Source organism: Amblyomma mixtum, chromosome 4, assembly GCF_055824585.1.
Source record: "Amblyomma mixtum isolate Tamu chromosome 4, ASM5582458v1, whole genome shotgun sequence".
NCBI classification, from domain to species: domain Eukaryota; kingdom Metazoa; phylum Arthropoda; class Arachnida; order Ixodida; family Ixodidae; genus Amblyomma; species Amblyomma mixtum.
The window spans coordinates 36,973,320-36,988,633 of record NC_143015.1 but is presented as its reverse complement, the minus strand read 5'-3'; the positions used below and the strand labels follow the sequence as shown (position 1 = coordinate 36,988,633).

The window sequence follows — 15,314 nt, the reverse complement described above, 5'->3', positions numbered from 1 at the left end:
CAGGCACTCTCAGGTTATGAACGGCAACTTACCAATATGCCTCAAGAGGAAAGTGTGTAACAGCTGTATCTTACTGATCCTCACCTATGGAACAAAAACGTAGAGGCTAACAAAAAGAGTCCAGCTTAAGTTGAGGACAACGCAGCGAGCCGTGGAAAGGAAAATGATAGATGTAACGCTAAGAGACAGGAAAATAGCAGAATGGGTCAGGGAACACACACGAGTTCATGACACCCTAGTTGAAATCAAGCAGGGGGCACGACGCCGTATTGGCAATGGAGCGCTTACCTTTCACACTGTTCCAGGCTGCCCTACTCCTTGGCTCATCGCTACCTTGTTTGGCATCGGACGTGGTCTTCACCTGCCCAGTTGAGAACGCGAATCAACCCGCGGATTGGACGCAACAGCCTTGCCTACAGATCCATCTGGAAGGAAACCTGTTCTTCGGCTGGCAACCGCGGTCGTTCATCAGCAGCGATACCACTATCAGCGCCGGCCACACGGAATATAAGCTGCTGCCCGTGAACGCCCCTCTGGGGCACGACGCCGTATTGGCAATGGAGCGCTTACCTTTCACACTGTTCCAGGCTGCCCTACTCCTTGGCTCATCGCTACCTTGTTTGGCATCGGACGTGGTCTTCACCTGCCCAGTTGAGAACGCGAATCAACCCGCGGATTGGACGCAACAGCCTTGCCTACAGATCCATCTGGAAGGAAACCTGTTCTTCGGCTGGCAACCGCGGTCGTTCATCAGCAGCGATACCACTATCAGCGCCGGCCACACGGAATATAAGCTGCTGCCCGTGAACGCCCCTCTGGGGCACGACGCCGTATTGGCAATGGAGCGCTTACCTTTCACACTGTTCCAGGTGAGTTACCTTGATCATTGCACTTGCCTAAGAAGCAAGAATCGCTGCTTGTTTTTGGTGTCGTGCCCCAGAGAGTGGTTATATGCCCTAGAAGCATGCGAGGAAACTGTGCAACATTGCTTAAGTAGTTTACTCTTAATTCTTTCCGGGGATGTGGAAACAAACCCCGGACCTGATTCTAATGACATCCTGGCTACTGTGCTGGAGACTGTACAAAGGATCGAATCCGGCCAAGATGGAATTCGAAGTGATTTGAGAGAGTTGAAGCAGTGGCAAGCGTCAGTAGACATTGAACTGAAGCAGTTGTCTTCTAGACTTCGCAGTGTTGAAGTGGACGTTTCAGATCTAAAAAACAATCCCGCTACGTCTTCGGCTGATTCTCCTTGTGCAGTTTCCAGCGTCATCTCTGACCAGCTCAGAATTATTGAATCGCGTTGTAATGACGCGGAAAACAGGCTGAGACGCTGCAACTTACTTTTTTTCGGCCTTTCCGATGACATATCTGAGACATGGCCAAGTGCTGAAACGAAAGTGATTGACCTGTGCAAGAATGAATTGGACATTACAGTAGATTCATCGCAAATAGAACGGGCACACCGCATTGGTAAATACGACCCGGAAAAGTGCAGGCCAGTGATGGTAAAATTCACATTATTTAAGGACAAACAACAGATCATTGGGAACGGCATCAAGCTGAAAGGAACTAACTACGCTGTGCGCGAAGATTTTTCCTTCCAGACACGACTGGCTAGAAAGAAGTTGATCGAATTTGCCAAACCACAAAAAGTTCCGTACAAGCTAAATGTCGATAAGCTGAGAATAAACGATAGTGTTTACGTATACGACGCCGCTACTGACACCGTAAAACTATCTTCCGCATAGGTAAGGTGTTGCTCGGCTACACGTGTCATCAGGAAAGAACGAACATCTTACCGCAATAACACCGCGCAATCGCAGCTCTCCTTACTTTTCACTAACATACGCAGCATCCTTCCTAAGCGCATCGAACTTTGTTCATACCTTGACAATTGTGAATGCGACATTTTAATACTAACCGAAACGTGGCTTCATAAAGATATTAGGAACGATGAAGTCTTGCCTGATATGGACAGTTTCACTATCTACAGAAACGATAGGAGCGACAGAAGGGGAGGAGGGGTGTTGATTGCAGCTAAAAAGCATATAACTTCTTTTCTCATTGATATTCCTAGTAAATTAGAAATTTTGTGGGTTTGCATCACATCGCCATCTTCCAAGCATCTTCTTGGAGTTTGTTACAGACCACCAGATAGTCCGCAATCATTCGTCTCCGATCTACATGATAACCTAACTGAAGCAAAAGCTAAATTTCCAAAAGCAAGTATTTGTCTTCTAGGTGACTTCAACTTTCCCGAAATTGACTGGCCGACCTTAAGTTCGAGAACACGTGATAGCACTAATTTTGTTCAACTAACTCTCGATTTCTCTTTGGTCCAATTAGTCGAAAAACCTACCCGAGGTAACAATAAGCTTGACCTCGTATTCTCGTCAGTCCCAGACAATATAAGCCCTATCTCTTATTCTGATGGCTTCAGTGATCACGAACTGCTTAATTTCACGATTTCCATGCCTCCATGCGCACGTGCACAAACACATAAACGCATTTTTGATTATAACCGCGCTGACTACAATGCCATTAATATCGGGTTACAATCCTTTTGTGACACATATCTTCCGAGTTTTTCTCAGCGTTCGGCCAACGATAACTGGGTTTTGTTCAAAAATAGTTTACTGGAATTAGTGCACCGTCATATACCACTGCTCACCCTCCGCACGAACGCGTCTAAACCATGGTTCAATAGGATGCTACATGCACTAAAAAACAAGAAAAAGCGACTTTTCAAAGCTGCCAAACGCCTTGGCACACCGGCTTCATGGCAGAAACACAAAATCGCCGAAAAAACATATTGTAGTGCCATCCGCAAAGCAAAGCTTAAATATTATTCCCATGACCTTCAATCCCTTATGACACACAACCCTAAAAAATTTTGGAAAACGATATCACCTACTGACACTCCGGTTCTTGTTTCGTTGTTGGATAACACTGGTGCTCCAGTTATAGAAGAAGAATGCCCACTTATATTTAATAATTATTTTTCTTCAGTGTTCACACAGGAAGACCATTCCACTACTCCACCATTAGTAGATGCCGATTACCAGTACATGAGTCCCATAGAAATAAGTGTCTCCGGTATTGCAGCATTAATAAACAATCTCAAGATTTCGACTTCTGCTGGTATTGATGATATTAATACAAAAATTCTCAAAAACACAGTGATCCATTCAAGCAATATTCTCTTCCATATCTTTCGTCAGTCGCTATCAACTGGTGAGATTCCAAGGGATTGGAAAATTGGTAAAATTATCCCCATCTTCAAATCAGGTGATAAAACGAACGCGCAAAATTATCGCCCTATATCTTTGACATCTGTCCCATGTAAGATCCTCGAACACATCATCGTATCAGCAGTGGCGCAGCATCTAGATAGTAATAATTTCTTTTTTTCTAACCAGCACGGGTTCAGGAAAGGCTTCTCTTGTGAGACTCAACTACTGGAATTTACTAACGAGCTACTACACAACATGGACGAGAACTTCCAAACAGACTGCATATTCTTAGATTTTTCAAAAGCATTCGACCGCGTTGCGCATTCACGCTTAATAGGTAAAATTACTTCCCTCAACCTAGACTCACTAACTACCTCATGGCTAAGGAATTTCTTGTCTTTTCGTAAACAGTTCACAGTTGTTAACGGCCACTCATCTCCGTTTAGCGATGTTCTATCTGGTGTTCCTCAAGGAAGCGTCCTGGGCCCGTTGCTGTTCCTGATTTACATTAATGATCTGCCATCCAACATTACATCAACCATTCGCTTGTTCGCAGATGACTGCATAATTTACCGCAAAATCCGATCACCTGCAGATCATCTTGCACTTCAAAGGGACCTCGATCATGTAACCGCTTGGTGTTCATCATGGCAAATGTCACTTAACACTGAAAAATGCAAGTTAATGACATTCAGCCGCAAAAAATCTAACTCTTCGTTCAATTACATGCTCGATAAAAGCTTAGTCTCTCAGGTGTCTTCTTACAAATACCTCGGTGTCCATTTTTCATGTAACTTGTCCTGGTCCACTCATATCCAGAAAATAACAGCTAAAGCATCCCGGACCTTAGGCTACCTAAAACGGAATCTTCATGGAACTCCTGCTACTACCCGTAAGCTCGCCTATCAAACATTTGTTCGTCCGCAACTCGAATATGCGTCATCCATTTGGTCACCTCACCAGGCTTATTTAATTAACTCCCTTGAATCAGTCCAAAATCGTGCTGCGCGTTTCATCTCCAGAAACTATGACCGTCACTCAAGCGTCACAAACATTAAATTATCGCTCTCTCTTTGTACCTTGCAATCACGAAGATTAATTGCCCTAGTCTGCTTATTTCACAAAATAGTCTATAGCACTAATCATTCGACTCTCCCTCTTGCCCAACCTCACCGCACCTCGCGCCGTTTAAACAACCATCTCAGCTTTCAACGCCTTTCAGGTAAAACCGTTGCATTCAATTCATCCGCTTTGCCGCAGGCTATTGTTCACTGGAATGGTCTTCCGCAACACATCGTCAATATTCGTGATCCAGCTTCTTTTAGGACCGAAATAACAGCCATTTTTTCTAATTACTGACGCGTCAATAACTATTGTATAATGATGTTCTTATTGTTTGATGGTGAGTACTAACAGTCAGTTGGCATTGTGTAATGATGTTCTTATTGTTTTATGGTGAGTACTAACAGTCAGTTGGCATTGTGTAATGATGTTCTTACTGTTTAATGAGTACTAACAGTCAATCAGCATTATATAATCATGTCATGCATGCTCCTGTTATTACCCCTATTTATGTAATCCCCCCCTCACACAATACTCCATGCTTGGAGCCTGTGAGGCAACGTGAATAAATAAATAAATAAATAAATAAATAAATAAGCAGAAGAAATGGGCATGGGCAGGACATGTAATGGGATGGCCGGATAACTGACGGTCACTAAAGGTAATGAATTGGATTCCGAGGGAAGGTAAGCGTAGCAAGGGGGTGGCAGAAAGTTAGATGGGCAGATGAGATTAGAAAGTTTGCGGGGATAACATGGCTGTAGTTAACACAGGACCGAGTCAATTGGAGAAATAGGGAAGAGGCCTTTGCCCTGCAGTGGGTGTAGTCAGGCTGATGATGATGATGATATGATCCTGCTGAAGAATTGCACATACCGAGGCCACTCAAGCAATTGAAGAGCCTCAGTCACAGGAGCTCCTTCACATTCCTGTAAGTCCAACTGGACCACCTCGACCTACAAGATCTGCAAGTGCGGAAAGGTGAAGAAAAACTGGTCACTACTGCGTTACAGAATGGTGAAACAGCAATGTTGTCTTTATTGTAGGTCACTGGAAAGGAGCGAAATGGAAGCTGAGCTAGATGCCAAGTTGGGCGCTCAGTTGGACATTGAAAGGTATTTTCGTTATGATAGCCTGCTGCTATTCATTAGTGTACTTATGAAATTTTGCTAAATTGAGTCGCTGTCTTCTTTCTAGCACTCCTAAGGCAGCAAAGGCTCGTAAACTTGCCACCACCACAGGAAGGTAAAGTGGAAATGCTTTCAAACAGGATGAACTGTAATACAAAAATTATATTTCCAGCTCTTCAGAGGACATGCATCTACAAGTAGCTTCAGTGTGCCTGCAACGGATATCATGAAACAATGAAGTCTGAACAGCAGACGCAAGATCTGCCATACCATTCTTGCATGGCACTCGCTGACAAACTGCGAAGTTTGACCAAAGTGCAGCAGCTAGATGCCATGCATGAAATTGAAAGTGAAGAAAGAAAATCAGTGCTGCTGAAAAATTACAGCTGGCTACCCGGGAAAGAGACTTACCGGGTTTGTGTATGGGCTAGCTCTTAGTTGACCGCGACGTGTTGAAAGTATTTTCGCCAAATTGGACCATTTAAAAAATTCACAAACAGAAAACAAGCGTTCAAACAACTTTCAGGAGCCTCCAAAGTACTTGGCATCACGAAAACAGCTGAACAGTGCGAAACAGATACAAAACAGCGATATGAAGGCGCAAGAATGCAAATGACAATAACAATAAGTCTGGTGTATCCCCATGTGATGTCTCATTTGAAGATGAGATTCGAAAAATCCAGGGCACTGATGACAGCATTGAGCCTGAGATACAGAGGGACACATTGGCGGCCATCTACAAAGGACAAAACTCGTCACCAGCCACACCTGCAGCAATTGCGGACATCGACAGCAGCGCAGTCGAGTGAGTGTCTCCAGCGTCAACGTCAGAGGGCAAGGAGAACAAACAGCACCACTGCGCAAGCAGAGTGAGGGACAACTGGGGCCTGTCATAAAAACTCAACGCGCATCCAACACATGCAGCTCTTTTTTTTGCGGAGATGCGTGCTCTGCATGAAGAGAAGGCAAGCCGAAAAGTGGCAAAAGACACTGAAAAAGAAGAACATCGGGCCAAACGACATGCAGAACGAGAAGCTGCGCTGAAGGAATGGCAGAAAATGCACAGGGGAAAAACTGACATTCTGCGGCAAGTTTTCCAACTCCCGAAATAAACTTGACAAATTAACAACTGCATCAATTTTTATTTTAGTGTTTAGAGAACAGCGTGGCTTCATCACAGCGGAACAGAAGTTCACAAAGTAACTATAGCCAACTCCTAAGAACTTCAGTACACCTATACCAGAGTCCCTCGATACTTTTACTGGTCATGACACTTCGCCGTCACGCTATGGGAGAGCTTTGTGCGCTGCCAGCGGCGGCCGCAGTGCGGCGCTGCGTGCAGCGGAGGGGCATCGCGGCGGCGACCGAAGGCGGCAGCTGCTGTCAGTGCGGAATAGCGTGGCATGTGTGTTCGCAGTTTTCGGCTTCTCCCTGTGCTGTGTCTCATGAGAATGTGCCCTGGGTGTGCCTGAAAGTCAGGTCAGGATGCCGCGTACTTGTTACGTACCTGGATGCCGCTCTGGGTACAGGGGAAATGAAGAAAAAGTGACGATGTTCTGCCTGCCCAGTGACAGCGACCGGCGGCTAAAGTGGAAGCGCGCCATACCACGACAAGAAACTTCTGGCTTCAGTTTTCACTCCCCGCATGTGCATGTCTGTGAAAAGCACTTCGATGCGAGTGACATTGTGCGTGCAGATCAATGGGTAGTTGATGGCGTGGTGGTGACGTCGCAGCGCGATGTGCCAAAACTTTTGCCGGATGCCGTGCCGAGGATTTTCGAAGGCCTCCCTGCGTATTGTCAAATCCGAAAAAGCGCACAACTCACTCACCTCGGCAGCTCAAGGTTACCAAGCGTCGCCGGGAGCCGTCAGCTGATCTGGAGAGCTCTGGCGCTGCAGCGACGATGTGCTCGAGTTTGACGGGCGCAGATGCAACGGAGACTGGCGCAGGTAATGAAAGTAGGCATGCGTGTGCCTTGTTGCTTGCGTGCTGCTTGCATGTACGACGCACGGGAGATCTATGAGTGATATTTTCCCTTCTTTCTTTTACGTAGGCACTGAGGTGAACGAAAACGGACGTGTAGACGCCGCCTGTCAAACGGAGGGAGCTGTATGCAGCTTCTCGCAGCTAAAATAATTGAAGGCACATATCCGTTGCTTGGAGCAACGACTTCAGCGCTGCCAACTGAAGCTCGCCAGGGTGGCAGCTCAAGAGGCAAAACACCGAAAAACTGAACTAAATTTGCACAAGCTGTCAAAGAGTGAAAAGTTAATTTTTGATCAGTGTTTAATGAAAGTGAACGCAAAGTCGCAAAAAGCAGTACGGTAAGCTTCAAATAGATAGGCACATTGCTCAGCGTTTTATTTATTGAGATTTGTACATTTTGCCTGCTTCGCTACGAAAAAAAAAAAAATCTTTGCCAACAGGTACAAGAAGGAATGGCTTCATGACTGCATGCTGCTGAAGATAAAATCGACATCGGTGTACATATTTCTTCATGAAAATGGGTTTCTTCCCCTGCCACATCCTCGCACGTTGTACACTTATTTGAAGAATCTAAAGCAGAGTTTGGATTTGACAATTGTACTCACATAAGCTATCCAACGATATATGACTTGATATTGACACGAAAAGTTACATTTTTAGTCAACCCTAATAATGTTAATTAAGACGTCTAATTAGTGCAGCGTAATTGTATACAGGGTGTCCCAGCTAACTTGGACCAAGATTTATAAAAGAACTAAGTTGCCTTCAGAACTGAAATCGCGTGGATGTTGTTAGGGTTTATCTAAAGGTACAGTACCATTTTTTCGCTCCTCCTATTTGAATAATTAGTCGAGATAAATTAACTTCTTAAATATAGCTTGAAATGTTCAGGCGTCAATAGGAAAGCTGTGGAGCTTCACAAATATTGTCCAACCCAGGCACTTCCAATGAGATCGACTTAGCGAGGCCGATTTTATTAGGGGAAAACGAAAGCCCGCGGAGTTTAAAAAATACCACATGACAGTGCACTCCGTGCGCCCGAATGCGCCACGGCGCTTTAATCCATGCTTTGTAAAAAGCATTACCCGCTTCGCACCTTTCGTGCTGCCCAAGACAGGGCTTCGCATTGTGCTTGGTTCCAAGATAAGCGCCGGTGGTTTCGGGCAGCAATTGAAAGGAAGCGCGGCTTCCGTCTTTCATCGTGATTCAACACGACGTTATCAAGCTTGTTATATGCATCTTTGCTTGTTGGGATCTTGCTCCCAAATTCGTGAGAGCGCAATTATCGCCGCAGAAACGGGAGCCGCGCTTTCTTTCAACTGCCGCCCGTGCTCACTGGCGCTTATCTTGGAACCAAGCTCAATGCGAAGCCCTGTCTTGGGCAGCACGAAAGGCGCGAAGTGATGCTTTTTACAAAGCAAGGATGAAAGCGCTGCAATCGCGGCGAATGCGGGCGCACGGAGCGCGCTGTCACGTGGCATTTTTTAAACTCCGCGGGCTTTCGTTTTCAACATCCACCAACTGGATCGGCCACACACTGCACTTGCTGGAGTTAAACACAGGGGACCCATCACTGTTGAGTGTTACTGTAATGTCAGACAAGTCCATGTTTAAATGATGCCTGATGCTCGATACATGCGTCCATGCGTGACATCACGATACACACCATACGCTTGTGAAACATTCATGCAACTGCTGTGTATGCCACCCCATTTTATCACGAAGCTGCCTCTTCAAGTCAAATATCAGAAAGAAGCTGCCACTTCTCATCATCTGTTGAGTGGTATAAGTCACCTGGCATGTCACACAGGCAAAAGCTTGTGATGCTGCATTACGTGCCTTTCTGCCAAAGGAAACCAAGCATGTGGAGCAGAAGAAATGTATGTCGATGGAGTTCCTTCTGTCTTTCCACAGCTTCCTGAACATATACCTACTACTTGGCACTACTTCAGTGCCACAAAGAGTGTTCACTAGCACGAGTAGTCCTTCCACTTGTGTCCATGACAGCCCTGAATTGACGACATACGCCAGAACAAGGAGGAGAGCTTGCACTTTTGTTAACGCCTGGTTTGGCAAGGTTTCCCTCGAACATTTCTCCATGAAGCTTTTTACTCAATTGTCGTCTGGATCCCAGTAATCTTCGGCTTCCAGGTCGGAGTTGTCGCTCTCGCAGGCGTAACTTTCTCCACCTGTGCTTGCATTACCGATGAATTCCTCAGCCACCATTGTGCTGCTAGTCCACCTTGACGAAGTTTGGTCAGGCGCAGTATTACTTGGGGCAGCAGGAGGACTGTCGGCAATATCTGCAGCATTGCTGGCACTCCTAGGCGAGGTTTGGTGAACAGCAGCACCGTTCGCCACACTTGGGCCAGCAAGAGCGCTGTCGGCTGCACCGGACGCGCTCGCGCGTTCCGCTTCGTTTTCCGAGATGTCCGCGGCAAAGGCCACCACTCCACGCTGCTGATCCAGCTTCAGGCGTTGATTATAAGCAGTTTGCTTCGGAATAGGGCACGTTTCACCGGGCTCTAGATAGCGGCGGTAGTGCTTTGCACGTGGCGTGTTCATTGCAGGAAGAATAGGCCAAGGGTGAAGCTCGAAAGAAACGCTCACTTGTTGCTCCTCCGCAATCCTCAGGGAAAAAAGACTCGAGCAGGATCCGTGGTAGTGTGGCTAGACTACCCGATGGAAGATGCTGCCACCGTCAGAAACAAAATAAGCTCAAATTTAGGGGCATTCACCTCTAGAATTTTAGCGTGCTTTGCGTTATTGTGTAAGGTAAATGGAATGGCGGGTCCAGGCCGGGTATTATATAATAATTTTTGCATCGATTTCATGGAATTTTTAATTTATCTGAGATCACCATTGACTTCACACCACGCAGACCTTGAACATGGCATCGCTTCAGTCAATAATTAGGGCGGGACATTCAAAATCTGGAACTGATTTTGGACGGTTTGATTTGATTTGGTTTAGGAATCCCTACCGGAACGCTGGTTGAAAGGCGTGTCTTCGTTTCATTTCTCAGGGCGCAACCTGCGTTCAGGTCGATCGAATGCTCACGATGATGCATTAATGCTTTCGCATTCACAGTATGTAAGTAGCCCTACGTGCCCTCGGAGTATTATTCGGGGTCCCGAAAAAATTGCCGACGGTTACGTTACTTCCTAATGCGAAATTTGAGCGCAGCAGCTGTTTCAGCTTTCCGATACATTCAGGCAAAGAATGTGAGCAAGACGTGTGTGTACAATTACAGACAACTTGTCATTTTTCACACATATGCCTTCTTCAAGAAACACTCCACTAACAGTTCTAAATTTCCGGAGCCCGTCACTACGGCGTCCCTCATAGCCTGAGTCGCTTTGGGACGTTAAACCCCGATGAACCATGAACCATGGTTGTCATGAAGGAAGTTTTGTGGTCGGAGATAGATGGATATATGCTCAACTTGCAGCACCAATGTCTGGTTCTCAAGGACGAGGTCTACGCAAGTATTTCGAGAGGCTGTCACAGTCATGGGAGCCGTTACGAGCGAGAGGAACGGGATGTTTTCCCGCATAAGTGGTAAAAAATTCCTGTGTGTCTTTTATATCTACATAAAAGTCCCCATCCACCCTGCCACCCAGGCAGGTGGCAGTTAATGGTTGATCGCGAGAGTTCGCTCAGAGTTGTCAGCGACGCATCCAGCCCACATCTCTCTCTCATCACCCCACATACCTATAAGCGCGATTTAGGCGTCCACTGTCCCAGGGAGCCAGTTATGCGCATTTCCTTTCCTTAAAATGATCGGAGTGTATAACGTTATTAACGCCAACACCAATGAACACAACGAATGCCGCCGGCCTATGGCTTCAGTTTCTGGCACAACATTGTCAATGCAAACGCATGCAGCGCACATATGTCACTACCGCCATACAGCTTAAAGCACGATTGAGGTGTCCACTGTTCCAAGATTGAGGTGTTCACTGTTCCAAGGTGTCCACCGAGATGTGCCAGACAGATACTACGCCATTTCCTTTCCTCAAAAACCAATTTACAAACTTTACCCCCCCCCCCCCCCCCGCTTTCCAAGCTCCTGCTCTATTGGTTTCGCAGGTTAAAGCAATTGCCTGGCTACGTGCTATGGTGAAATGCACCAAGAACTTAACAACAAAAAGGTACACGCACGAGAGAATAATCACTGAGGCCCACGTGTTTCCGCATAAAAAAAAAGAAGGGGTTTTGGTCTGGTTGGGGTTTAAACCACCAAACCTTGGCCTGGTGACATTTCTGGTGACAATTCGCATGAGGCTGAGGATGCATCGTGATTTCGTGCCATGTTCTCATAGACACGGAGCATTTTTCAATGGTCGCGTATGCATGCATGTATAGGCAGGTCTCACGGCCGTAACTTGGTAAATTGAGGTGCGTCTTATATAGAGGTGCGTCTTATATACTAAATTTTGTCGTTGAAAGCCTGCATATATGGGGGCACGTCTTATATAAATGTGCAGCTTATACACAGGGAAATACGTAGTTTGCAACTGTTGATTTCTTTAACGTCTTCGGCTTACGTTGCGACAATCTCGTTGTATCCCAATATACAGTTCTGCAGTTTCATAGTACCAGCTTTGACAAATTCTTCCAACTCAACCGGAGGTTCGTTTGATGTGAAATCGTGGACGGAGCTTTGCGTATTGAGGTATTTTGTCTCATATCAAGTTTCACAATGATACGTACGTGGTTCGGCCACGCATGATGCAAAACCAGAATTGTGTGCGACAAGGTGAAGAAAATAAAAGCTGCCAACACTCCAAATGGCAGTAGTGGCGTTATCTACAGGGAAAAGCGCCAAGATGCGAAAGGCACCGAGGCGAGCGCTCGGAGGTGTGCTGGTCCTTCGATATGGCACCACCATCGCATTTTAGGGAAACTTGGGGTCGGCAGGTTTTGGTTCCTCGATCTAGACGCAAGCGATGACGGTAAGTGATAAAATTACCCTCCATACACAAGCTTGGTACGCGGTTTCACCGCGAACGAGCCGGTGGAGACGAGAGAATTTTTAAAGGCTGCTACGATAAAGTTGCAGAACACTGTACTCGTGTTTGATGTGTTCACAAGGTGTTAAGTGTTCTTATCAGCCTAAAAATAGGTTGTGTACTGTATGAAGAAGCATCTAAGGGCATTCTTATATCATACTCACTGGCTCAGATGTTCGCTAATGGTCCAGCTTTCAATAAGTTTCATTTTATCCACTTTATGCAATGCTCTTCAGTAATCAACATGTCACGTTAACTGTATATAAAAATTAGCAGCGCGACAGACGGCACAAGAAGAAGAGAGGCACAGGCAGCAGCGCTCGGTAATTTTTATGTAATATGAACCAACTAGCCCGGCGAAATTCCTCTCTCGTTAACTGTACGTCCCTGCAAAATTGAACAGTAATTGGTTGCCATTCGCTGTTCGCACTCATTCAAATGTACGGCTAGTATATTCTAGGCCGCATAGTACGGTTTAATGAGTTTGCATCAATATAGCAGAAAATAAAATGGCCTCCGAGATCTAGAGAATCTCGGAGGCAGAATTCCGGTTTTCGAGATCAGATCTCGGAGGCCGGAATGAGCTGCAGTGCAAAAAGCAACTGCTCTACGAGTGCTTCGCACCTTAGGCTGCGGCCCACAGCGCTGTGCTACAGTTGTGTTCATAATAGCTCCCTAAGCACCGGCGTGGAGTCAGTACGTGGTGAAAACACGGGTAGAAATTGCGGAAAGAAAAGTTTATCCCATGTCAAACTGCGTTCATTCCAAATCGAGCCGTTTTTATGCCATATATAGCCGATCGTATCCAGTATCTATTTTGTGCTCCTTCGCGTACCTCGAACGTGCTTTTTTTGTTCTTGTGGGATCTATTACATGAAAAATGTATCTTTTAATACAATATGAAGACGAGACGGAGAAGCACGTCGTGCAGCACCTCTCCATCTCAAATTTTAGTCCGAAAGACGTGGAGGATTTTGACCGCGCCCGCTATTACGAAGCGTATTGGGATGGTGACGGGGCTACGTGCGGTGGCTATTATAACGCCCGCATTCTTCACATGACAGGTAAGGGGACCCTACCATGTACTGTGAAATTGACTTTCTTTGCATGAATCGAGCATCGCATGATTGATTTTCTGCGCAAAAATTACAGAAACAGAGGAAGAAATGGCAGCATGGCATGCTAGCAGAGGCAAGGCAACCCGCAGGCACGCTGAGGATCAGCCGCCAAAAAAAAATGTTTGGGAACAGATTGCCATGAGGTTGACGTGTGCATTTAATTACACTCAGTAGTGTTAATTTTTTTAAAATAGGGTTTTTGAGTTGCTTAACTCGTTCTGAACAGCAGCATGTCAAAGTGGTCGGGAAACATTTAGATTTGCATTGATACATGCAAGGGTGAGCATGTTTGTCTAGAGCACTTTAACGGTGTACAGGAACAAAAAACGTGAAACCTTACTGCAGCTGTTTTGTTGCGGGCACTGTGCTTGTGTTGTTATCCTTTGTGTATGAATGCTTCAGCGCTCTAGGTATGCCTGCTCACCTCTGTACTTCCTTCGCAGTCAAGCCGTTGAGATGTCGACTGTAACGGCAGGTGCCAGTTATATTATCGCGACTCGGTCGATCGTTAGTCACTGCTATCTGGACAAAACGATACCACAGATTTAAGCAAACCAGGTAGTATGATGCACTTAGGTACAAAAGTAAAATATTTATGATTATTTGAACTGCTGTGTACTAACTTCAGGAAATAGTATGACTCAATTATGACTTGCACTGCAGGATTTTTGTTTTACTAGCCTCTGGTGCACACAAATCGTGCCAAGCAGTTGTACTGTCAAGTAGTGTACTGACATCTGGAACTAGTTTCGTGAACCCATGTTTCCCTACTGATTGCACTGCACAGGCTACTGCAATTTCTTGTCTAGAAGTGTGAGTGAGGGTAGCAGCGAACTAAGCAGAGCATCTTGTAATGTGTTGGATGCGTGTATGCACTAGTTGAAAGCAGTGAACTGGGTGCTTATGTCCCAGGCAAAATCGGACAAATCCGCAAAAGCGGCCTCTCAGCGCAAGGCTGAAGAGGAGCTGCTCGCTGAGGCCACAGACCACGAGGACGCAATGAAGGACACTATGATCCACAAATTGCACGAAAAAGTCCTATGGTTGAAGGCAGAAATGACCACTTTGCGGAAACTGAACAAAAACCTGCAAGAGGCACTCTGTGCCAAGATTTTTCAGGCTGGTATGTGCAAAATCACTTTTCCGAAGGATTTGCTCAACAGTACTAATTTGCACTGAATATTATTTGCGCCATTATTGTGTTCTTTTACTACAGCTGTGAATTATCATGTTGGAACTGAATGCACATGTTTCTGTATGGCAGCATGGTACCATAAGCAGCATTCTGTGCAAGACAGCATCAAAAAAGTGCTTAGTATACTAAATTTGGTGTGTAATCACTGACGTGCTGGAAATGCCAAGCTGTTTCAAACCGTTGCAGCGCTTGCAGCTTGGGCAGTACACATGGCTTACGCTGATATCACAACAGCCATCACATCAGTGAACTGGTCACATAGTGAGAGCCTGTGCACTTCTATAATTCACTAATCATCCCCTGCTCTAGCTTGCACTTTGAAAGCTACGTGTGGTCCCGCATTATGGTATTCAGGATGTCGAACTGAAGCTAGCAGTTTATTCTCAAGCCCCGAGGTCCCTCCCCTAATGAGTGTTGTACGCAGCATGGATTCTGTGCCATGCATTCCGCACAGTACTTTAATAGCACCACCGCACGGTACTTACGACTGCACGGCAAATAACGGTAAGCTTGGCAACGGTAGCTACGCCAACGGGCCGTAGCAACTGTATGGCTGCGTAGTCGCTTGTTT

General features: G+C 45.9%; 1 protein-coding gene and 1 pseudogene across 1 annotated transcript; both read left to right on the top strand.

The window, feature by feature from the left end:
• Positions 1-275: 275 nt before the first annotated feature.
• LOC149346237 (uncharacterized) lies at positions 276-6,237 on the top strand. The gene is made up of 2 exons (XM_089541266.1): positions 276-1,305; positions 6,092-6,237. Exons 1-2 carry the CDS (start codon positions 276-278, stop codon positions 6,235-6,237), a joined length of 1,176 nt encoding a protein of 391 aa, XP_089397392.1.
• A 676-nt stretch (positions 6,238-6,913) lies between these two features.
• LOC149346236 (uncharacterized) lies at positions 6,914-7,452 on the top strand (annotated as a pseudogene).
• The last annotated feature ends 7,862 nt before the right edge of the window (positions 7,453-15,314 follow it).